We start from the raw sequence: 24,995 nt of genomic DNA, 5'->3' as shown, positions 1-24,995 counted from the left end.
GCGTGCCCCCCCCCTACAAACGTGTCTCCCCCCCCCTCAACTAACGTGTCCCCCCCCTATAGATTGTCTCATTACACGCTAAATAATATAATTATAGCCTTGTAGTGACCGTAACATAATTCACCTACAGTATTTCGTTATGTGTTGTTCTTTCAATTGTGTTGTTGTTTACTGCATGTCATTTACGTTCTTGGTGGTTCAGGGATCGCTTAAAGGGTCCCTTTAAGGATTACGTGCGTCTCATGACGTCACAGACCATGCTGGATTTGTTTACCTTCAGCACGCTTTGATTTCCGGTTTTCTTTTTTACAAAATAAACGAGTCACACGGCTGTGTGCTCAACGTGCGAAGTTGTGTTCTTAACTTATTGCAATTTCCACAGCCTAATTATATCTATAGGTTTTGGCATAAACATAACTAGGGTGCACTGTACTATCTGCGCACACCCTTTCTGAAGCCTCTCTCTCGCTCTCTCTCTCTCTCTGTCCCTCCCGCTCTCTCTTTCTCTCTCTCTCGTACCGTTTTGTGGAGCACGTTAATTGTCTTAGAACACTCCCATTCAGAATGCATTGGTTTACATTTCGTTTTGTGTAACACGCAAAAAGTCGGACTATCGTGCTCGGGAACACGCCTTAATAGATTAACGTTCGTGCGCAGGAGCACGCAATCGCGTGATACCGGGTTGGGCGGTGGTGCCTCGCGGCAACCGGCGGCAGGCAGCATGTCGCAGTTCATGTAGTTCGATGTCGTTCTGCCATTGCATTCAAAATTCTGTAACTAGCCTGTTACTACGAACTAAGCAACTGCCGTACACGTATTAGCATTTAGCACTAGCTCAATCAAGACTCCTTCAGAATTCTTGTGGGTGGTTACGAACCAACCAAGTGGGCAGGGCCATGAATAATAATTTGACAACGCTACGTCACAGTGTCACCTTATCCAGTTCGGCTCATTTCTTCTGCCTTTTTCCTTTCATTGCCTATTGCATTCAGCAGACAAAATGCATAGATTTCAAACTTACCACAGCTCACAAACTTATTCAGACCTATGTTATTTAACAAACAATAGGAAAAATGTGATTTTAATGGCATGGGCTCTTTAAGCTTTTTGAAACATTCGTTCACCAGTAGTTACAATTTTCAATCATTCGTTTAACAGTAGTGAAGCTGATTGAATCCTTCGTTTACCATTTGTTTACCAGCAGTAAAGCTTTTTGTGTACCTTCATGTAAAGTAATGCATCATACTTTCGCAAACCATTCGTTCACCAGTAGTTAAGCTTTTTGAATCATTCGTTTACCAGTAGTGAAGCTTTTCGGGTACCTTAATGGAAAGTCATGCATCTTTCGCGAACCATTCGTTCACCAATAGTTAAGCTTTTTGAACCATTCGTTCACCAGCAGTTAAGCTTTTTCAATCAATCGTTTACCAGTAGTGAAGCTTTTTGAATCATTCTTTACCAGCAGTGAAGCATTTTGTGTACCTTCATGTAAAGTAATCCATCATACTGAATTGTTACTCTTTCACGAACCATTCATTCACCAGTATTTAAGCTTTTTGAATCATTCGTTTACCAGTATAGCTTTTTGAATCAATACAGTAGTCCCCTAGTCTGCTTACCAGTAACTCCTCATTAGTTACTGAGTAACTATCACTTAGGACCCCAGTTAGGGCCCTGGTCGTTCATCATTCGTTCCTCATTCGTTCCTCAGTAACTAACCACGTTTTTGCGTACCTTATTGTAAAGTGTTATACTACCAAGAACTCAAGTGCTGCATGTGCACGCACAAGCATGGTCACCAACTGTTAAAAAAATAAACAGCTTTATAAAAAAATATTTAGAGAAACAACAACATTACAAATGTGGCTACTCTGTATAATTACATTCAGTGGACTCTCATCTAAAGAGCCTTGGAGTATAAGAGCTCAAAACGTCGTACTACACTGTTATAACTACTAAAGAAATCCTCCACCTGCCTATGTCTTGTTAGCCCTTGCTGCATGTTTAACTTCATTCTCTCATAAAAAAAAAAATATGAGAAAATTATGTATATTATTTTTTTCGTATAGTATTACTATAATAAAATAAATCTCATATCTCAATGTGTCCAATGTATTCATGACAAAAATGGTGGTGAGAGAGAGAGAGAGATATGTTCACCATCTAAAAGAGGCGCACAAGTCTGCACTCCGCTAAGAGCTCAGGAATCAGTCAAGTCTCATATAGCCGGCAGCTCCCCCCCCTCCCCTCCTGAACTTTGCTGTGAGAGCCCTTCCACTGGAGCGAAGCCATTTGACATTAGGCCTGTCTGTCGGGCGAGGAGGTCTGAAGCTACGATCATGCAGTTTTGCGCAAGTTTAAAATGTTTAGCCTAATGGCGTATTGCTGGCTACGCCACTGGTTGAAGGACCATTTCCCTCTTCCCACATATTGAGCCAGACTCCTCATTTGTATAAACAAATCCCCAGAACTCTCTCACAGCAATTACAGAATTTACAATATATGGCTTAGAATTGTGTTTATGTGGGTGTATGTGTGCTTTTGTTAGTCTATCTGTGTGTGTGTGTGTGTGTGCGTGTGCGTGTGCGTGTGCGTGTGTGTGTGTGTGTGTGTGTGTTTTATTCTGACAAATGTTACGTATTTGAAGTTGCTGGTTGATGGCAAAGCAATCATAAGGTAATAATCTATAGTACCAAGGGGCTGCTTCACAACTGAGAGGTTTAACATTACGTTTTTTTTAACATAATAATATACCTGCTTCCAGCTGGACCCAAACCATTAAACACATAATGTGATTTACGACTGAATTCAAACAATTGACCCATACTTTATAGTACTATCTGAATATCTAAAGAGAACATCTGTGAAAAACTTAACCCTAACCCTCTATTATAACATGGGGGACATGTATTGAGGAGATGCTCATGGTCCCTTTATGTTGAGGGGCTACACGACTGAGACCTAACCATGCCTGACGATAGACGATAACAATATCTATCTCCTGGCAAAACAGAGGTTACCCCACCTCGCCAGAGACCAGTCTTTCCGGTATATCAGTCGCTTGCACAATCATGTATGTTAAAGCATTAGTAAGGCAAGCGCACACCCAGTCAGTATATTTGCTTTTTGACGGCGGCCTCTGTGGGATAACTTGCATGAACTTCGGACCACTGAGTTTGGTGGGCTGGACTACCCTTTACCTTCATGTGTTGCAACACTTCCTTTTAACAATAAGCCTTTACGCGTGGACATCTATAGCATTTTCATCCCTTGAGTCAAAAGAGGTATGTTTGAACAATAAATGAGAACTTGAGTTACAATTTTTATGAACTGGCGTTCATAATATGCATGTGCCCGTTAATATACATTGCCATGGACTGTATTATGCGTTACGTGTTTAGTTTGCATATACTTTCACAGATGGGTGCACACACCCGCAAATCCACCTGCTTTTCTATGCAGTTTCCCACATGAACAATCGTTGATGCCATAATATTTCAGTTTGGTTATTTGTTTGCATGTTTGTGCCGTGTATAGTCTACGTGTGTGTAAGCTTATGTTACAGTTCACTTCCAACCTGCCTAGGCACGTCAAAATAGCAGCACCAACTGCGCTCTCCGCTAGGCCATTTAGAGAAGGTAAGCGCCGGTCAGTGGCGCAATTGAAAAATCGATCAGTTAGATAGCACCATGTATCATTTGCGCCGGAACACACCTCTGTTTTTCGCAGACACGCCTCTAAGGGCGCAAGTTTATAGTCGCGAGTTTGCTGCGGGGGGAAATCAGCTTTGCGCCTGGTGCAAACTTGCAATGATACATGCGTCGGATTAGAAAGTAAATTGTGCATGGTCCAAGATAGGGCCCCATGATTGATATATGATACATACATATATAATAATTGCTTTGTGAAAATATTTTTCATCTTCTATGATACTCATTATCAATTGTGTTTAAAGTGCATGTAAAGGCATTGACCTATCACATTTGATTAAAAACAAGTCAGTGCATCATGTATAACTACAACAATATACCTTATCTCATCACTCATCTTTCCTTTGTGTTGAGAAGCTATAACACTGAGCTAGCCATGCCTGACTGCTAGATTGAAGATAAAAATATGCAAATTCCAAATTTACCAACATTAATTTCATGAATGTTGTTCATCATTAATTTACTTGAAAGTTGTTCTTAATTAATTTACTTGAAAGTTGTTCTTAATTCATGCAAATAAATTGAAAACAATATATCGTGTGCTGGTGGCATACTACACTCAAGTCATGTTGAGGGTTTGGTAGAAGCCTATTCCACTGTCTTTTGTGTTGGCATTCTGCCTGGACTGACTTTCCACTTAGCCTTTGACGGTGGGTAGTGAGGACTTGATGCTGTAATCAAAGTTCCATTCCTCTACAAAGTGTCCGAAGTTTGAATTAGAAAACTGTGGTCCGCTGTCTGTAAAGCCCTCAATGCCCGTGGTATGGCCACCCTCTCCCAGGGCAACATGTCCATATCCCCATCTCCATTCTGGAGCATGGGTCTTCGGTGGATGTGCCGGCTTTCAGAGGTATGACTGGGCTGCTGGGCGTGTCCTCTGATGGGCTCCGCTACACTGTTTGGGAATGGGCTGGAGCTGGGTGCAGGCTCCCCTGTCGCCGCTGCTTGTGTGCGTCCCCGGACAGTCCCTCTGGGTCCTTTCTCTGTCTTGTGAGGCCCCACATTGGGCGCCAGTGTAGCAAGAAAGATGCCACACTCCACCTACTTGACTTTAACCAGGCTCCTCCAGACAAGCATGGATGGTGGTGGTGTTGGCACTCCAATTCGTTGTTATAACTTTGTAAACAATGATAACGGCCTGGTGCTCCATTTAGCACTGCAGGAGATCTCTCCGGTTGTGTGGGGTGATGGCTGGCTGAACCTGTGCACATATTTGTTCAATGTGGTGTGCCGCCCCACCCGGCCCCAGAACATTAAGACAGACCATAAAGACCCTGACGCAGACCATTAAGACCCTGATAGACCATTAAGACCCTGATTCAGACAATTAAGACCTTTTTGGTTTTTATATGGTTGACAACGCTGGAATAGCCATATCTATTTGGCACAAGTTAATAGTTTTTTCATCATTAATTAAATATTAGTTGTTTGCACAACCCTAACACGACCCTAACCCTAATACACGGCCATAACCCTAACACACGGCCCTAACCCTAACCATAACACACGGCCCGAACCCTTACACGCAACCCTTACCAGTGACACTCTCTGGTCAGTGAAAAAGAACTATTAACTTGTGCCAAATAAATATTTTAGTAACAATCAACAAATATTAACAAAGGGTTAGGTAATGACTAGTTTGCTATTTATTATGGCACCTTATTATAAAGTGTTACCCATAAATCTATCCAAAGGAAGTCATAGGTTGAGGCAGATTAGTTCACCATGAGAATATGCATTTGTGGGCAAAATTCTATGACTGTAAGTTAAAGGGGTCACGAGATATCCTTGTTCCAAGTTTGCATATTTGGACTATTACTATAGCCAGGGGTGCACATAACTTTTTTAGTGAGTACCAGGAGATGGTTTTTGGTATGCACCCCACACATAGCCCCACGAGTCATCTTATGAAAGTTACCCAGTTTCACAAAGGAGATTCCACTTACAATACACAACTTCTTAAGCACAGTATTTTTTGCTCCACTTTTTTCTTTAAATCAAACTGCAGCAGCTTGTCCACGGAGCGTTTGAATATCTCTCAAAAGGAACGTTGCGTTGCTGATTTTGCGCAGTTCTCCAGTGTGTGCAATTTTTGATATCCCGTTAGTTATGCAAAAGCGTTGTAGTGACACAAGTGACGTTATACATCCCTGATTATGGGCGCTTGGGTAATTGCATACCAGTTATGTGCACCCGTGTACATCCGTAGCCATCTTGCAATGTTTACTGACTGATTCCGTAGCAGCGCTGTCGTCCTCTGTTTAGCTCGCTTCTGACCCGCCTATATCAGATACACCGGTGTGATTGGTTTATGTTCGGATCCAGGGGAATCAGGGAATGCCTATATTACTAATTTCCAGAATGACTCGCTGAGCATATTCAAATTGTGCTCTTTTGAGAACTCTGGATTTCCAGGGTAAGCCAGCACTTAAAGTGCATATTATAGCGCCACTCTGTAGGGAAGTCGGACCACGTCAATTGTTTCTGTCTAAACTGTAGGAATAAAGAGTCATCCGAACGTATAACAATTAGTATTACGGTAATCTATTAGAGTAATAAAGGTACAACACCATAGAACAATCATAGAACAAACATAAAACAAACATCGAACAAACAATTAAACAATCATAATAATCCGAGGCCTCATATGCGTCTGTCTAAGAGCTCCGCAAGGAGAAGTTCCCAGATGGGAGTTCGCCCTGTGTCCCACTAAGAGCTCCGCAAGGTGAAGTCCAATGCATTGGCAAAAGCATGGACTTCTTATACAGTATTGTCAGGTCTAAGGATGCTGATAACAGCTCTGCTCCTCAATAAAACTATAGTATTGGTTAACCAGATGGTAGTCAAAGATTGATGGAAACCCTTGTGGGTATCAGAGGGAGACGTAGCCATGCATTCAGAGTTGGAAACTTGGTGGGTTTTCCATCAACCAAGCTAAAGGCAAAGCCGGGCTTATTTCGCTTAGCCTAGGTACTTTAAGCTAGAGTTGCGTTCCATCAACGTGACTTAAGGGAATCTCCGCTAAGTAACCATGGCAGTTTATCCGACCAAATGATCCTGGTTGGTACCAGGCAAACTGTCAGGCTTACTTGAGCGGTGTTTCATAGAAGTCCTATCCGTCGGAAACAAGTGTGCCATCAGAAGGTTCCGCCAAGCCTAGTCCTCACGATTTTGTCATAAATGTACATATATGAAGTACAAACAGCCAATATTTTCACCAAGGGTCTAAGATTAAATTATGAAAATAAAATAATGAAAAGAATTGCTATCTATTGTTATTGGGGATATTTTTTAAACAATTTTTTAGACAAGTTTCTGTATTCTATCAAAATTGGGAACCAGCAGTTGGATGAGTGGTCTAGCATCTGCCATATAGCACGGGCGACCCGAGTTTGCGTCCTGGGCATGTCATTGAATTCTTGCCGTTGGCTTAATTTTGTAATTTCCTTTATATCAGAGAAATTAGGCCTAACAATTGACTTTTTATGTAATCAATATGTCTTACTTATCGCTAGAACCCAAATATAACTTAAAAAAACCCATGGTAAAGTTAATGTTAATATTAATGTTACTGATAAGCCTTTGTCACAATGACAAAGACAATGCTGCATAGGATATTGCAGCCACATAAATTCCATTCAGGTGAGTTTCACGGATGGCAGCCAAGACGACTTCTGTTGAGAAAAATACTATGTTCAGTCAATTTAGAATATACCTGTTCAAATAAGGCAAGGCAAGGCAACTTTATTTATATAGCACTTTTCATACACAAGGCAGACTCAAAGTGCTTCACATATAAACATTGTTATACAATAAAATAAAATAATAGATAAGTAAAAGAAAACATATGCAAAGAAATTAGTAAAATAGAAAGTTAAAAAGGCTTTTTAGTAAGTAAAATTGAAAGTGCAATGTATTTAAGAAAGTGAGAAAATTAAATTGAAAGTTATTTAAGATCAGATCAACAGACTCTCTGGAACCCAAGTCGGGACTACAACCCGACCTAGAGGACAATCTATTACAATATTCTAGGACTCTAGCCCAGAACCAAAGGCAAACAACAAACAACAAACAAATATTCAGTTTTCACTTCGTCAAGCTCTTAATGACACAACTTCATTACTCAGCAAATGTCATGTATTTTTCTGGTAAAAATAGAAAATAAAGGGAAAGTTAAAAGGGCATTTTAGTAAAATAAAGGTAAAGTATTTAAGATTTAGCAGAAAGCTAAAGCAAACATAAAAGTCTTCAATCTTGTTTTGAAGGTGCTCAGAGTTGGGGCAAGTCTTAAATCCTCAGGGAGTTTATTCCAGCTATTTGTTGCATAGAATGCCGCTTTTCCACCGCACATGTAGCTCGACTCGACACGACACGACTCGACACGACTCGACACGGTAGCAGCGCGGGTGCTTTTCCACCGCAAATAGTACCTCCGGGACGTGGGCGGGGTCGTCTGCGCGAAAGGGCCGTGACGTATTTTTGTACGCGACGCAAACAACACCTACGTAACCCACACATGGACAGAACCCACATAACAACAATGGAGAACATCGATGCGATGGTATTCGTGTTCGTATTATTAGCTGGCATGTTGAAGAAGTGGAATATGTTGGCTGCGGCGCTACTATGGCTGTTCTATCGTTACCAGCATGGTTGCCATGTCGCTCTCGTGACTTCGTCACACTCTCTGGCCAATCAGTGGCCGGCCGTCTGCCGACGTCACCTTTTAGCATCGGCTCAGCCGCTTGGAACCTAGAGCGAGGCGGTACTAGAAAAAGCAGCCACTTGAGGTACTAGATCGCGGTGGAAACGCAAAAAAGGCGAGCTGAGTCGAGTCGAGTCGAGTCGTGTCGAGCTGGTACCATGCAGTGGAAAAGCGGCATAAATCCTGCTTTCCCATGTTTCGTGTTTACTCTGGGGATAATTAACAGATTGGTCTCAGAAGATCTTAGTGTTCTAGAAGGCTCATGTAGTGGAAGCATATCAGTTAAATATTTTGGGCCTAAACCATGTAGGGATTTATAGGTTAGCAACATGATTTTAAATTCAATTCTCTGACCTACAGGAAGCCAATGTAAAGATTTGAGAATTGGTGTAATATGTTCACATTTTTTGGTCTTTGTTAAAACTCTAGCAGCAGCATTCTGAACAAGCTGAAGCTTCCTTAGAGTTTGTTTTGGGAGACCTGTAAGGAGACCATTGCAGTAATCAAGCTTACTAGTGATAAAGGCATGTACAAGTTTTTGTAAGTCTTCGGTGGACATGAGCCCTCTAAGTCTTGCTACATTTTTAAGGTGATAATATGCAGATTTTGTAACTGATTTGATGTGACTTTCGAAATATAAATCAGAATCCATGATAACCCCTAGGTTTCTGGCTTTGATTGAGGTTTTCAGGGACAGAGAGTGAAGGTGTTGGGTTACTTTAAGCCTTTCCGTTTTAGCACCAAATACAATTATCTCTGTTTTATCCTCATTTAGCTGAAGGAAATTTCGGCACATCCAGTCTTTCACTTGCTCAATGCACTGGCACAGCAGATCTATGGGCCGATAGTCATTTGGTGATAGCGATACATAGATTTGCGTGTCATCAGCATAGCAATGATGGTCAATATTGTTATTATGCATGATTTGCCCTAGTGGGAGCATGTAGATGTTGAATAAAGTAGGTCCTAAGATCGAACCTTGTGGGACTCCACACATCACGTTGGTTGATTCTGATACAAAGTCGCCGATGGAAACAAAGTAGTTCCTATTTTGTAGGTAGGATCTGAACCAATTTAAGACTGTGCCTGAAAGCCCCACCCAGTTTTCTAACCTGTCCAAAAGTATTGTATGGTCTACAGTGTCGAATGCAGCACTGAGGTCTAGTAGCATTAGTATTGAGGTTTTGCCAGAGTCTGTGTTAAGACGGATGTCGTTTACAACTTTAATGAGGGCGGTCTCAGTGCTGTGCAGGGGTCGAAATCCTGATTGGAAGGTGTCATAACAACCAGTTGATGCCAGGAAGTGATTAAGTTGCTGGAGGACAACTTTCTCAATGATTTTACTTATGAAGGGCAGATTTGATATTGGTCTGTAGTTGTTAATAATAGAGGTATCTAGGCTCCGCTTTTTTAAAAGGGGTTTAATAACTGCAGTTTTCAGGGCTTTTGGGAAGTTGCCTGACTGGAGAGAGTTGTTAACTATCTGCAATATGTCTATTGCTAGGCAGTCAAAAACATTCTTAAAGAGGTTGGTAGGTAAAGAATCAAGGCAACAGGTGGATGGCTTTAGTTGTGTAACAGTTTCCACAAGAGTTTTAGAGTCAATAACATTAAAGCATGCCATCCCTGCCACGTTACTTTTGCCTGAACAGGGTGGTAGTCCAACATTTTTGTTTGAAGTGGAGATATTGATGGCGCGTCTGATGCCTTCAATTTTATCAGTATAAAAAGCTGCAAACTCATTGCATTTCTGCGTGGAATGGAGATCAGGTGGAATTTGTGTTGGGGGGTTGGTCAGTCTGTCAACAGTTGCAAATAGGGTTTTTGCATTATTATTATTGGATTTAATGATATTGGAGAAAAATGTTTCTCTAGCACTTTTTAAGTCTGAATTGTAGGCACGGAGGCTCTCTTTGTAGATATCATGGTGAATATGAAGTTTTGTTTTACGCCAGATGCGTTCAACCTTCCTGCATTCTTTTTTCTGTGCTGTTACAGAAGCAGCTTTTCTCCAGGGTGCCTTTTGCTTTCCAGAAATCGTTTTAACCTTGTAAGGTGCAATGACATCCATGACTTTCAAAATTTTCAAATTAAAGTTTTCTACAAGATCATCAGCAGAACATGGGTTGAGAGGTGGTAGTAGGGAGATGGCTTTTCTAAAAAGTACATACGATTCTTCATTGATATACCGTTTTTTGACAGTATTTGATTTTGTCTGTATGTTGGGAATAAAAGATATATTAAAGAAAACACAAAAGTGGTCAGACAAGGAAGGATCAGTCACAGAGAGATCAGAAACATTGAGGCCCTTTGTGATAACCAGGTCTAGAGTGTGGCCCTTACAATGAGTAGTCTCTTTCACATGTTGGGACAGTTCAAATGTGTCCAAAATGGTAAAAAGTTTTTTTGCACACTTGTCATTAAAATCATCAGTATGAATGGCCTGTAAATAATTAATAGGAGAACTCTGGGGGAGCATTTCAATACAGCACAAAGGTATTTTTCGAATGATGGAAAATCACCAAATAACATCTGTTTCCCCTGAAAATCATTTTTAAATATAACAGCAACCCCTCCACCTCTTTTTCCAGATCTACATGCATCAAAAAAGTTATAGTTGGGAGGAGCTGTCTCTATCAGAACGGTTGCACTGTTATTTTGTTCCAGCCATGTTTCAGTTAAAAACATAAAATCCAGTTTAGAGGTGGTAATAAAATCATTAACTAAAAATTATTTGTTATTAAGAGACCTAACATTAAGTAGACCCATCCTGATGGTGTTGTTGATAGGCTTTAAGGTTGTTTTTGGTTTGGATATAAGGAAAATGAATGGCATGAAAAGTTTTTTCATGCCATTGAACCCCGGACGACCGGGTGCAAGTCTGTCACGTTACCACAAGACTATCTCCCTGATTTCTAATCAATAGCCATCATTACATTAAAATATGTTACACTTAATACTACTTAATCAATTAAAAAGATCGGCTATTTTATTGCCAGGCGGCCTCCCTGTTTTTATTAAGGGTTACGGTGTTCCCTTTTTTAGTTATTTTATGCTTGTACTCCTCATAGAACCTCCACAAGCAGCATCTGTTCGCCTCTGGAAAAGATCCCGCTCTGTCCTTTTCAGACATTTGATCCATGATTCGACATTCACGGTTCTGGGCTGGTTACATATCTTGTGAGGTTGCGTAATCCACGATAACGTAAGCCTGGCTTGAACTAACCTGAGCAAGACGTGGCTGAACTGGGTTGATGGAACGGTTTTAGCCTCAAGTGGAAGTTGGCGTTAGTTCTAACCAGGCTTAATCAACTAAGCGCCGCTTTCGTTAGCGACTTTGATGGAATACCCCTTTGGTCCAAGCACACTGTGCTTGGTCCATTATCCCTAATAATAATTAAACTAACGATTACAATAGGTTTCCTAGCACTTTGTGCTTTTCCCCCTGATAAATGTTAAGCTTATTACTGTTAACTTATGAATTGAGAACTGTTAACTATACTGCTTTATAAAAGCAATGTCACACTGCTTGGATCAGGGGCGCTGGAACTAGTGGGGCCACTGCCAATTTTGTATTAATTAACTACAGCAAACAACTTCATACTGCCAAGATTCAAACTCTTATGCTACTACTTGCCACCAGGGAAGCTTGTCTGAATCTAATGTAAATTCACCGTGGTCAGTGTCATGGCATGATAAATATGAATGCATATAAAGTTCAGCTGACTAACTGATAAACGTTGATTCAGCCTTACTTGAGAATGTCAATTATGGAGAGATTATGTTGAAATGTAGGTGATTTTTATTTTAATCAAGACAACTTCAAATAACCTTCAAACTCTGGTAGAAAACACTAGTAGGTTGTAGTAAATTTAGGCTATGGCTCACAAACAGTTTTTAATAGAGCGGCAGACAAAAGAGGGAAAACACTAAACTTCTGAAACTTCTGATTCCAGCACCCCCGGCTTTGATTAGCTTCAGTAAAAGGTCGGAAAGGTTAAAAGTAAAAGGGCTATAAAAAACGGATAAATTATTATTATTATTATTTACATTAACAGTTAGTGAATTTAGCTGACGCTTTTATCCAACAACTATTCATGCACACATTTGCACGTCAACTGCAGAGTATGGCATGCAAGGAAACAGCCAGCTCGTCGGGAGCGGATACGCCTCGTGCCCACTGCACCGTCAGTCAAAGGACGTCGGAAGGCGTGGCTGACGGATAGGGGAGCTTTCCAGGGTCGTCAGAGCCCGCCCTAGTGTAACAGTGCTTAAATTTGCATAAGCGATCTGATTGGAAGACGGATCCGTCGCTACCGAAAAAGTTGAAAATTGTCCAACTTTTTGACAGAGCGCACGGATCCACAATGCATTGCGTGTCCGTCCCCATTCAAAGTCTATGGGAATCAGTCAACGGACGGAGGCAGTGGGCACGAGGCGTTACGCCTCGTGCCCACTGCACCGTCAGTCAAAGGACTCAGAAGGCTTGGCTGACGGATGGGGGAGGTTTCCAATTTCGTCAGAGCCCGAGTAGTGTCACAGTGCCTACATTTGCATACGTGATCTGATTGGATGACGGATCCGTCGCTGCCGAAAAAGTTGAACATATTTCGAATTCATTGTAGAAAGGATTTGATACTTTCTTTTGTAAAATGTTAGTTTAATAACTCTTAGTTCAATCATTACAATGTGTACTATAACCTTCAATTTCTCACGGTCAAACTATATAGAGCTAAATTGTTGTTAGTTTTTTGAAATTATTTTTTAGTTATTTGAAATTTTGCTTATACTTTTCAAGGTCACAAATCAAAATGCTCAATGGTGCCTAAGTTGCATCGTCTTGATTCTGAATGAGTTACTATATAAAAACAAGAAATTGCAATAAAACTTTGTATACATCCAACTGCGAGCGGTGTTTGTAATAACGCTGTTTAAAAGAACGGCGTTAGGTAACGCTGTTTTTTCTTCATCAACGGGGTAATCTAACTAATTGCTGTTTCCGTCGTTACAACGCCGTTACCATCCCTGGCTCCAAACACAAACTGCTAGTGAGAAGACTGGGTGGGTTAACAACGAGATAAGCGATTATGATTGGCAAAGGCAGAGTCATGTTTCATGGTAGCCAATCGGAGCCAGTGTTTTTACACAGAAGCCAGGACACGCGCGCCACACACACACACACCGATTTTTCGAAAAAGTAGTGAGTAACTATAACTAATTACTTTTTTTAAGTAACGCTCCCAACACTGACTGCGAGGTTCACCTAACTTATTCATCTGGCAACCAGACTATTTTTGCTAGAAAGGCCCTCACAACAGTTGTCTGCTAGTCATGAAAGTATTACATTTTTTAACTTGTGTGCATTCAACACATATTTTTTCTCCTTCCACAGATGATATTGTTGAAGCACAAGGCAGCTGCCCTTGGATTTATGTGCATCATTACGCTCTTCTTTCTTCTAAACAATCTTTCTAAAAAACAAGGCCTTATTTGCCCAGATGAGGAGTTCTATGATGAAGAAGCAGAACTGTCCTCAGGCAAACCCATAGTGTTGCTGTGGTTCTGGCCGCTTGGTGTGAAGTTTAACTTCAAGGCCTGTTCCACACACTTCCAAGTCGATAGCTGCGCGCTGACAGCTCAGAGGTCCCTGTACAGCGTGGCTGACGTGGTCATTTTCTACCACAAAGACATCGGCCCATTTCAGTGGTACATGCCGAGGGCCCCCCGCCCGTCTTTCCAGAAGTGGATCTGGTTTAACGTGGAGTCCCCGACCAACACGTTTAAGAAATCAGGCCTGGAAAACCTCTTCAACCTGACGTTGAGCTACCGGCGAGACGCCGACATCACCGTGAGGAACTGTATTATAAACAACTAGCCAACCACATTGACATTCATGTGCATTTTCCGGACAACCATTGTCCTATGACGACTATTACCCAACTCTCGCTAGATGTAAGTTCTATCTGTCGTTTGAGAACTCGTTACACAGAGACTACATCACAGAGAAGTTGAACGGGCCCCTGGTGGCGGGGACGGTTCCTGTAGTGATGGGCCCACCCAGAGAGAACTATGAGGATTTTTTTCCGGCCGAATCCTTCATTCATGTTGATGACTTCAAGGACCCTGAGTCACTAGCAGACTTTCTGCTCCACTTGGACCAGAGCCACACAGAGTATATGCGGTACTTTGAATGGAGAGAGTTTTACACTGTCACACCTCATCTCCTGTCCACGGAGAATGAGTTCATTCACCCCATCTGTCTGGCGTGTGAGCACATGTCGAAGGACAAAGCCTACCGTGTCAAACGAGATCTTTACAGATGGTTCTTTTCCTGGACTGAAGGGTTTGCAAATTAATTTTGTACCTGTATTAAAGAGTCAGTGAACTCTTAACTGTTTGAGATGGAATGTGAACACTATGTTATGAAAAAAAAAGTAGTTTGGGCTGAGTTTTAGGAAAGAGGCAGCGTGTTATCGTTATGTCCCACGCCAACTTTATGATCGTTTTTTTGTACTGTGTCGTTGTGTAATTGTTATGAGCGTTATAATAAGCAATGTTTTATTTGAAATGCGCCACACAATGTAGCGTTATACTATAGGTGTCCGGGAAGCTGAACCTACACTTAAATACCGACATTAAATACATCGCTGCTTAGGGGGAGCTCAGAGAGACTACCTCGGAAAAGGTAGTCTGACGTCCCAAAAAGAACGCCACCTGCTTTCGCAGCAGAATGGAACGTTAATGGGGACACCTTTATCTGTGCTGGATAGATGAGCGATGATTACTTCAGTCCACTGAGTAGGCTGGTAGACTGATCTATCCAGCACAGATCTAGGTGGACACGCCCACTAGTGATGTCATATGGGGCAGATTTTCAAAACGGATTGTACGGCTAATCACACTCATACATGGTGGTATAATATGTCCCCTTTCATTTATTTTTTTGGTGAGCACAGCAAAAACATAGCATTTCACCGCTTTTTTCTCTAAATCTGGGACTTATTTCAGTAATATTGATTAAAAGGCATAGATTACTATCTTGACGATCATATAAGACAAATGAACACGTTTGAAACCATAAAATTGTGGTTTTGGGTTCACTGGCTCCTTAAGCTAACATGACAGTGATTACTGCTACCTGCGACATCTGCTGGAGATTCCTGGAGACCTTTAAAAGCTGGGTAATCTGGGTTGGTCTAGCACAGGGGTCGGCAACCTTTTCTTTGTAAAGGGCCATTTTTGTTTAGAAATGGGGCATGGAAATCTGTCTGGGGTTGCATAATATTTTTTTGTAAAAGCTATTTCGCTACTTTAGCAATTAAATAGCCTGTATAGGCATATACAACAATTTTAGTTTATTCAATGAATATAGGCAATTGCATAAAACATAGGCTACAAAACAAGCAACGTTTTTTTATTGAAGTGAATGTAATATTTAACCAGACATAAAGGGAGGAAAGATCAAAAATAATTCAAGTTGAAATGAAGTAGGTCTAGCCCTGCAGCCTTAGTCCACGTTTCTGCAAATGAAATGAATATCATTGCATCATAGAAAATATCAGCCTAACACTGTTTCTGAAAATGAAAATCATCTTTAAAATTACAACACTGGTAAACATTTTAATAGTTTAACTTTGACTGTCCAGTTCAGTGCTAAGTAGTCTTGTTGCATTGATTCCCAGCAACACTCAGGGTTTTTTCTACGAAAAACAACTTGTTATAATGAGATAATCAACCACACCCTACCTTTCGCATCAAGTTTAATGAGATTTTTGTTTCTGAATTGCATTGCAGAATTTCTGAATATCAGGGTTGTATGATGTTTTCAGCTAATATATCTTTCTCTTTTTTGGATCCATAGCTAGGCGATCTTAGCAACCTACCCTTTCATAGGCTACTGCGATCAGAAAATAGGACAAAAAAAAGATCTTGACGTATACACGAAATATATTTAAAAAAAATGAACTGGCTCAAATGTACACATGCCATTTGCCTATTGCAAGGAGAAATTATTTTTGAATCCAAAACAGTAAATGTAATTGTTGTTGGGATAGGCCAAAAATGATCTATGATCAGGTGGGAATTTACGGTAACCCCACCTTCTCACCAACTTGTTTCACAAATAAGAAACTGAAACAATAAACCATTGTATGCATACTTTATGATTTTAGTTTTCTACTCGAGTGTCTCAACTACCTGTCCAACGTGATCTCCAAACTAAACAACAGAATAGATAGTTTGTCGCTTTTGTCCAAAGCGACTAAAGTAGGCCTAAGTGCATTCAACAATGAAGATATATCCCAAAAGTGCAAGAATCATTTGAGTAAATAAAGTCATAAAATAAGCATAGCAACTACTTTTCAGTGCTACAATAAAGAACCAAGAGATAGATCATTTGTTTTCATTTTTTCAATCCCCAAGATGCAATCTGAACAGAGCCCTGTTTCAGGTAGCTGGTTTTGAGGCAACCCCGAGTTTGTTCGCTCTGAGTTAGTGGAAACTCTGGGTTTTCCGTTTCAGGTAGCAGGTTCAGCGCAACCGGGAGTTTAAGTTGCTGCGGCAACATACGCCGTGGACCTAACCTGCTCGGGAGGTGGTTAGACCTGAGCTGCCAACTCTCCCGTTTTTCCCGGGTTTCTCCCGTTTTCTGATCCATCTCCCGCCGCCCTCCCATTTTGTCATTTCTCCCGGTTAACTCCCGTATTTCACGATGTCCAAACTTATTTTATTTATAATCAAATCAAAATGTGTGTCGAATGTTCTAAAGTTGCCAGATCATGTATCAAACGCAAGCTTGAGAGGCAACGCAAGCGTCAGCCAATCAAATGCATTTGCAGCAAATACGACAGCACAGGCTGTAGCCAATCAGATCACGTCTATGGTCACTTCTCAAGAGCGCAGTTTTGTATTTGTATACAAAAGTTGTTTGTTTGACTTTTCTTTGCTTATATTTTAAGAAAGTTACCGAGAAATAGAGACTGTACAATGTAAAAACCCCATTATTGTAACTGAAAAATAAGTCTCGGAGGATTTGTGAAGTGTCTTGAGTCTCCTGTCATTCACTTTGAATGGGGATCCGTCAGCCTTGACAGATCAACGCATTATGTACACAATAAACACTATTTTCTATCTGACAACCTACATTCTATTGCGCAGTTGATCATTCTGCGCAGACTATTGCCGCGCAAAGTTGATATTTCAGTTATTTCAAGTTGACGGAAAATGGCAGAAGCGGGTGTAGGCCTACCATCGAAGAAGATTAAATATATGTGTACTTTTAAGTCGGAATGGACCAAAGAGTATGATTCAATATCAAATAGTCACCTGGACAATAGTCACGCTTTTTGTAAAGCGTGTCGGGTTGATTATAATATAGGGCACGGCGGTAAAAATGACGTCCGTCAACATTTAAAGTCCCTGAAACATGTCCGTGCTGCCGGGGCACAAAAGGGCACTCAGGCGATAACGGGTTTCATCACTAAGGGACAAACCGAGCAGGAACAAGTGCTCCAGGCTGAGCTGAAAATGGCAATGTTGGTTGCCAAAAACAACCTCTCGTTTTCGTTTTGTGACGAATATTCAGCAACTGTGGCATCGATGTTCCCTGACTCCGCAATTGCCAAAAAATATTCGTCTGGGAGAACGAAGACAACACAACTCCTAAAAGGTAAGTTATTATTTTTTTTTCTCACAATTTCCATAAAACTGTGGTGTATTTCTTGTATTTATTGGTTCAGTGGTGTAACGTAGTCACAACAACGGGCCCTAGTCAGTGGCGTTAGGCAGTTAAGTAAGTGGCTCCTAAAACATTTTACAGTCCCGTGCCCCCTTCTTTCCATGTTTGTGACGGCCGGCTCGCCCTCGTTGTCAGGGTGGATCACTAACAGCCGCTGCCACGCCCCCTCGTCCCGCGCACATATTCCACCTTCAGTCTATTTAGATTGACGTAGAAAAGTCTAATGTCCCCAGCAATACCCACGGGCCAGGTGCAGCGATAGACCCAAAGCAGCAGCATAATTAAAACAAAACAGTAGTATTGAAAAGTCACTGTTACTTATTTCTTTTTTTTAGGTGCCATTGCCCCAGAGCTAAATGATGAGGTGACAGCCACCTGCCAGACCCAGCCATTTGGTCTGCTGTGTGATGAATCAACAACACTTCAGAAAGAGAAGGAGCTCGTTATTTTGGCTCGTCTATATGATGAAGATAGTCTTGAGGTGGTCACTAAATGTATTGATTTGCCAGTCTGCAATGTTGGAACAGCAGACAGCATTTTTGAGAAGCTGGCAACCTCTTTAACGTAAGTTTATTGCCGATTTAGATAACATCAGATTCATCTTTATTGTCACTGAAAGTTAAAAATTCAGCAAGGGAATGATGTTTAATGCACTTAAGGCTCAGTTCAATTTCCTCCTATGTTCAATTTCATCCTATGTTTTCAACAAATGCATTTGTCTAATGACAGAACCAGAGGAATAACATGGGATAACCTGGTGGCCTTCAACTCGGATAACTGCAATGTTATGAAGGGAAGGCACAATTCAGTTATCACAAAATTGAAAGCAAAGCAGCCTCACATCCAGGATGTGGGCTGTGTTTGCCACCTCGCCCAACTTGCCACAGGCTGCGGCATCAAGGCCATGAAGGCCCCAGTGGAACAGTTGTTGGTCGGGGTATACTCCCACTTTGATAAAAGGTGAGTTAATAAAAAAAAGTTTGACAGCCTATTCTTGGTAATTTTACCTGGAGTATTTCATGTAATGGTTTATCTTTACTAGGCTATTTCATCATCACATTTTGAACTTTTCTTACTATTGTCCATATTTGTTTGTTTGTTTGTGTTTCCGGGTATAGCGCAAAGAGAAATGAACTCTACAAGGAGTTTGTGGAGTTCACCGACACAGACAAACTGAAGCTATTAAGATACTGTTCAACAAGATGGCTCAGCCTCCACACGTGCATTCTGAGAATGTTAAATCAGTGGCCTGCTCTTCAGGCCTACTTTAACAGCTACGAGGACGAGACTAGTGTTAAAGTTAGGGATCTGGCAGGCTACCTCAATGATCCTGAGATGAAGTTTGATTTTCTTTTTCTGAGTGCTGCTCTCAAGCCATTGGTTGCGTTCAACACTGCCTTCCAGGTAGGTAGGATGAATGTTGAACACCTAGCATTATATATACATGAAATAGTTTTTTCACATTACATTTTTACCCATGTTACCCATTTTTTACCAAAAGGGAGAGGGGGTGCTGATACACAAACTCCACAACGAGATGACTAGACTGGTGAAGAGGTATTTGGGCTACATTCTCCCAGCCAGAGCCATAGCGAATATCCCAGTCAGAGAGGTGTCACTCGGTCAGGAACACCAGCTGAAAAATGAAGATCTTTTCATTGGAGCTGAGGCCAGAGCATTCATTGAGAAAGAGGAACTACCATCGGTCACAATGACCAAAATCTATCAGTAAGTTATAGCTTCAGTTATGACGCCTTCATGCTTATTTTGTATTTCTCTGGGATTCCTGGTTAATATATTGTGTTCTCCTGTCACTATTGTGTTTTTAGGACAGTCAGGGACTTCTACGTGGAAGCCATAAGGAAGATGCTCAAGGCCTTCCCCCTTGATTCTCCTTTGCTTCAAGACCTGGATGTGCTGGACCCAGCCTCTCGCCTAGACCTCTCTCCTGAAACAGGTTGACTTTCTTGTTTTATCATTTGCCTAACATTCAAATGATAATGTTTTTGTACAAAAAAGTATTGAGCACTGTCAGACTTTAAGTCACCTAACTGAGCAAAGATTTGTACAATAATTAAGTACATTAAGCATTTTGTAAGAAATCCTTCTAATAGGATGTTTGAAAATGTGTTAGTGTCAAGGCTAGGGTGCTTGTTTCCTCAACTGGGACTTGATCCTGATCAGCTGAGAGAGGAACTGACAGACTACCAGGTTGCAGACAGCAAGGAGTTACCTCAGGAACAGAGAGTGGACAGATTCTGGGGCCTTGTAGGGAAAGACAAGCGCTTCAGTCAGCTGGCTAGACTGATGAAGGCATTACTGTGCATCCCACACAGCAATGCCTCCTCAGAGAGGACTTTTAGTATGGTTAAGAAAATTGTAACAGAAAATCGTACTAGTTTAAATAACAGCACTTTGTGTGCTCTTTTATCATGTAAAATCAACTTCACTAAGCCTGCCTCGAAGTACACCCCATCAAAAAAAACACTTAGGGCAGCCAAGTCAGCCACCTATATATATAACACTAAACAGTAGTTTTAAGACCTCTGCAATGTACATCAACTGTTTCTGTGATGATTTTTATGAATTATTTAATTTAATTAATTTTGCTTATTTATTCATGAATTATTTTATTGTATTATTGTATTGTATACAATGTAATGAATTGATAATAAGTTATTGCAAAAGTTAGTTGTTATAATAATTAATAAGTGATTGTGAATACATAAATAATAATACATAAAACATTTTTTTGGTTAATAAACAAAACAGTAATAGTTTTAAGACTTGTGCATGAAACACTAATTGTTTCTGTTATGTTCATGAGAATGATTTTGTTGTGTCATTAATTTTATAAGTTATTGTAATAGTTAGTTAATAAATAAGTGATTGTCAATTAATTCATTGTGAATACATAATGATACATAAAAAAATACGTTTTTTGTTAATGAATACAGTTATTGTGTATTTATTTATATACTGAAGACTACATGATGAATATGTTGTCGATAAATAGCTACTTATATGCACAACATCCCTTAAAACCAACATTTGTAACCACCTCTGTCATCCTTGCTCCCCACCACCGGCCCCGCCCCCCGCCGCCGAAATCTCCCGGATTTTGCTAGTCAAATGTTGGCAGGTATGTAGATAGATAGATAGATAGATAGATAGATGGATAGATAGATAGATAGATAGAAAGATAGATAGATAGATAGATAGATAGATAGATGGATGGATGGATGGATGGATGGATGGATGGATGGATGGATGGATGGATGGATGGATGGAAGATAAAGATAACGATTGGTGAGGTGGGCGTGGTCAAGAGGCAGGTGTCAAAGGTATGTTTAGGACAGGCAGATTCAACACATTCATTGTGTTCAAAGAATAAAAATGGAAGCGGAAGGAAATTAAATGGAATGAGTCTTTTCTTAGTCGCCCCGGAATTGGGGTCAATTACTCCTCAGAAAAAGACTCACTCTTCTGTCAGCTCAGGAAGCACCATCAGACGTGACACTGGTCTCGTATAAATCTGACTGCCAACTTGGACGTCAACGGACCGGACCCGCCCATCACTACCGACCATGACAGCTGTGACACGACCCGTTGGCCAAGAGGCCCGAGGCAGTTGTGGATCAAAGATCAGAACAATCTTCCCTACTTCCAGATTCTGGACTTCTCTCCGCCATTTTCCTCTGGGTTGTCGGTTAGGCAAATAGTCCCAAATGAACCGCATCCAGAAGTGGTCAGCCAACATCTGGCTGTGAAGCCACTTTCGTCACCCAAGGAGCTTACTGTTGGCAAACAGGGCTTGTGGCAGATAGGCGTCCTGACGGCCCATCAGGAGCAAATTGGGAGTGACTGGATCAGGATCAGTGGCGTTTGAGGAAAGATAGCTTAGAGGCTTTGAATTCATGATGCCTTCTACCTCGATCAAGGACAGCTTCGGAGGTGGTCTACTTTCCAAGAATCACTCGCAGGGCAGTCTTGACTGATCTGATTTCACGTTCCCAGACTCCACCAAAGTGTGGAGCCCCTGTTGGATTGAAGTTGAATGCAATCTGCTGATTTGCCAGGTGTTCCTGGAGCTTGGGTTCCATCGCCTGGAAGCATTGCTTCAGTTCTCGGTCCCCAGCACGGAAGTTGGTTCCTCTGTCTGCCTTGATCTCGAAGGGCTTGCCCCGACTTGATATGAAACGACAGAGAGCTAAGAGAAAGACGTCTAGATCCATGCTCCCAAGCAGGTCAAGATGTAAGCAACGAGTGGTTAAGCACTTAAAGATGATTCCCATCGCTTTTCTGTTCTACAGCCAGGGTGGATGACAAAGGGTCCGAAGCAGTCTACACCGGTGGACCAGAATGGGGGTTTGAACAGACGCAGCCTCGCCGGGGGTAGATCAGCCATCTTCGGCACTTCAGGAGAGTATTTCCATCTCTGACACGCCCTGCAGCGGTGCTAATGTTTACGGATGGCTGGTCTTCCTCCTACGATCCAATACTTTCGTCTCCATTCTCCAAAGACCCTCTCTGGGCCGGGGTGCAGCAGGGACTCATCTGAGCCCTTAATGATGAGCTGGGTAATAGGATGCTTTGGGTCCAGGATAATTGGGTGGATGATGTCGGGGTCCAGGTCCTGGGATCGACGTAGCCTTCCTCCTACTCTCATCAGCCCAACATCTGGATCCAGTTCAGGAGAAAGTGAGAGGAGACGACTTTGCCTAGGGAGAGGCTTCCCTTTCTGGAGAGCGTCAAGTTCTTCAGGGAAACATGACGCCTCGGCTTGTTGCAAGATCAAGGTTTCGGCTGCTGCACATGTGGAGATTTTGTCAGACTGGGTCAGTGCCTGCTCAGTGGCGGTGACAAGGTCAGTCCAGCTTTGATACTGGGAGGCGTCTGGCACTGTACTGGTAGCAGCAGAAACATTCAGGCACAGAGCAGCTTTCTTCAATTCAGCACTGTCTGAATTAAAGAAAGAGTGGGCAACATCAGGGGCAACAGTCCAGCAATTCTCAGGCTTCTGCAGGAAGAGCGGCCTGGTCGTCGAGCAGTTAGTTTGAGCCAAGTCACAGAGTTTCTTGCCTCGGGTAAGGGCATCCGCTGGGTTGTTTGGACTCTCAACATTCTCCATCAACTCTGCGGTAGCTGGACAGGATAAGTCACAGAGAGTGAACAAGGCTTGTGCATCCGAAGTGGGTGATCGAGGTAAGGCATGGGCTGGGCCCTGGACAGCCCATCCCAGTGCAGTATGCACGGAGATGGGTCCCCTATAAGGTCCAATGCGGACAGGCTCTTTGGGCACCAACAAGTAGGCATGATCTGAGCCTATAAGGATTAAAGGTCGAGCTTGGACAAAGTCTGGTAAGGGTAAGCCTTGCAAGTAGGAATACTCCCTCTGCAGGTCAGAGGCACGACAAGAATGCTCAGCCAAGTTGAGGACAGGGGCAGTAAATGCATTAGCTATAGGGAACCTAATCTTCTTCCGGCTCACACAGGAGATATGACAGGAGATGGTCTCACCACTCATAGGTTTTACCTCATGCCACACGGTTCTAAGGTTTATGATCTCTTCTGGTCCTTTTAGTTGTAGCTGGTATGCTGCCGAGGTCAGAATGATTGTTCTTTCTGAACCATTGTCCAGGATGGCGTACATCTGCAGCCTCCACCGGCCAATGATTAGGAAGACGGGAACTACCTTCAACATCACACGGGCGGATCGGTTTGGCTGGTTGATGTACAGAGTCTCTTCAGTGCAAGGTGCACGGACGAGCACGTTGAGAATATCTGCCATAGTCGAGTTCTCATGGCTTTGCGTGCGGGCGTGCGGACAGTCGATGCGCGATGTCATGCAGGATGGTGAGCTGCAGCACTTTGCAGGTGTTGCAAGGCTTTTTTAGGGTGCATTTATCCGGCTTATGGCAGCGAGCACATCTGTAGCAACGATCATTCTTCTCTATCCATGTTCTCAGTTCTGATTGGCTGAACGCCTTCACTTTTGGGCAGGTTCCCAGGAAGTGGTCGTGGTTGTTACAGTATTGACAAAAAGGTTGGAACTTGGGTTTATCAGGGAAGGTCATCCTCTTTTCACGGCCCTGGTGGACACCAGGCTGGCTTTCCACAGTGGCTGTGTTGCTAAGGTACATGGTAGTAGGCATCCCCTTCCTCCCCTTGGTTCTGGACAGGCTCTCGTCGCTCCATTGAAGCAGGGACTGAGACTTGTTGGGCAATACTCTTGGCCCGGGCCTTCAACTGGAGCCAGGCAGAGAAGTCTTCCAAGGTGCATGTTTGTTCTGCGCCATCTTTCAGTATGCCACGGTTCAAACAGTGCTTAATGAAACTGTCCCGGTATGGAAGGGGGAGCTTGGTGAGTAGCCTGTCGACATGAGAGTGTAGAATGTTGGTGTATTTTAGTGTCTCTCTTTTGTTCACATTTCTAGTCTAGGAACAGGCCAGGGCCTCTCATACTGATACAAGGTGTTATCCCCAACATTCTGCCATTGTTATGTCTCAACAAGTTTGAACCGACCTGGTCCTCTGGGACATAGCTAGGGCCAGATACCTTATCAAGGCTGAGAGTGCGTCTGTTTACGTGTTATTCATGTATCCCCTTTTTGTATAATACTCGCCCCAACCCTTTGGTTCGACGAGAAGAGGGTTTGACAGCCAAGGAACAAGTCATCGACCACCGGGTCCACTATAGATTATTCAACCTAAGTCTGTATCTCGCTGTATTCCTGGAAAATAAACCATCTATTCAACCCTCTAATCCAATCTGTCAAGCTGCTTTGATTTCGACTTCAAGAATTACTACTACGACTGAAAATACACAACGCAGAGTCTGTCT

The 24,995-nt window shown here is 42.1% G+C and overlaps 2 protein-coding genes across 3 annotated transcripts; both read left to right on the top strand.

The window, feature by feature from the left end:
• Positions 1–3,145: 3,145 nt before the first annotated feature.
• On the top strand, positions 3,146–14,394 carry LOC130375869 (4-galactosyl-N-acetylglucosaminide 3-alpha-L-fucosyltransferase FUT6-like). The gene is made up of 2 exons (XM_056583008.1): positions 3,146–3,284; positions 13,808–14,394. Exons 1-2 carry the CDS (start codon positions 3,156–3,158, stop codon positions 14,288–14,290), a joined length of 612 nt encoding a protein of 203 aa, XP_056438983.1. The 5' UTR covers positions 3,146–3,155; the 3' UTR covers positions 14,291–14,394.
• A 389-nt stretch (positions 14,395–14,783) lies between these two features.
• Positions 14,784–20,836, top strand: LOC130375867 (uncharacterized). Of its 2 annotated transcripts, XM_056583007.1 has the most exons (5): positions 18,483–18,715; positions 18,881–19,111; positions 19,270–19,555; positions 19,653–19,879; positions 19,981–20,836. In XM_056583007.1, the coding sequence occupies exons 2-5, from the start codon at positions 18,939–18,941 to the stop codon at positions 20,111–20,113; spliced, it is 819 nt and encodes a 272-aa protein (XP_056438982.1). In that variant the 5' UTR covers positions 18,483–18,715; positions 18,881–18,938; the 3' UTR covers positions 20,114–20,836. The 2 variants fall into 2 exon arrangements, with proteins under 2 accessions (XP_056438981.1, XP_056438982.1); XM_056583006.1 differs by having other exon boundaries at positions 14,784–19,111.
• Positions 20,837–24,995: the final 4,159 nt, after the last annotated feature.

Source organism: Gadus chalcogrammus, chromosome 22 (assembly GCF_026213295.1).
Source record: "Gadus chalcogrammus isolate NIFS_2021 chromosome 22, NIFS_Gcha_1.0, whole genome shotgun sequence".
In the NCBI taxonomy this organism is placed as follows: Eukaryota; Metazoa; Chordata; class Actinopteri; order Gadiformes; family Gadidae; genus Gadus; species Gadus chalcogrammus.
The sequence above is the reverse complement of the archived record's forward strand: the minus strand, read 5'-3'. Positions and strand labels throughout refer to the sequence as shown.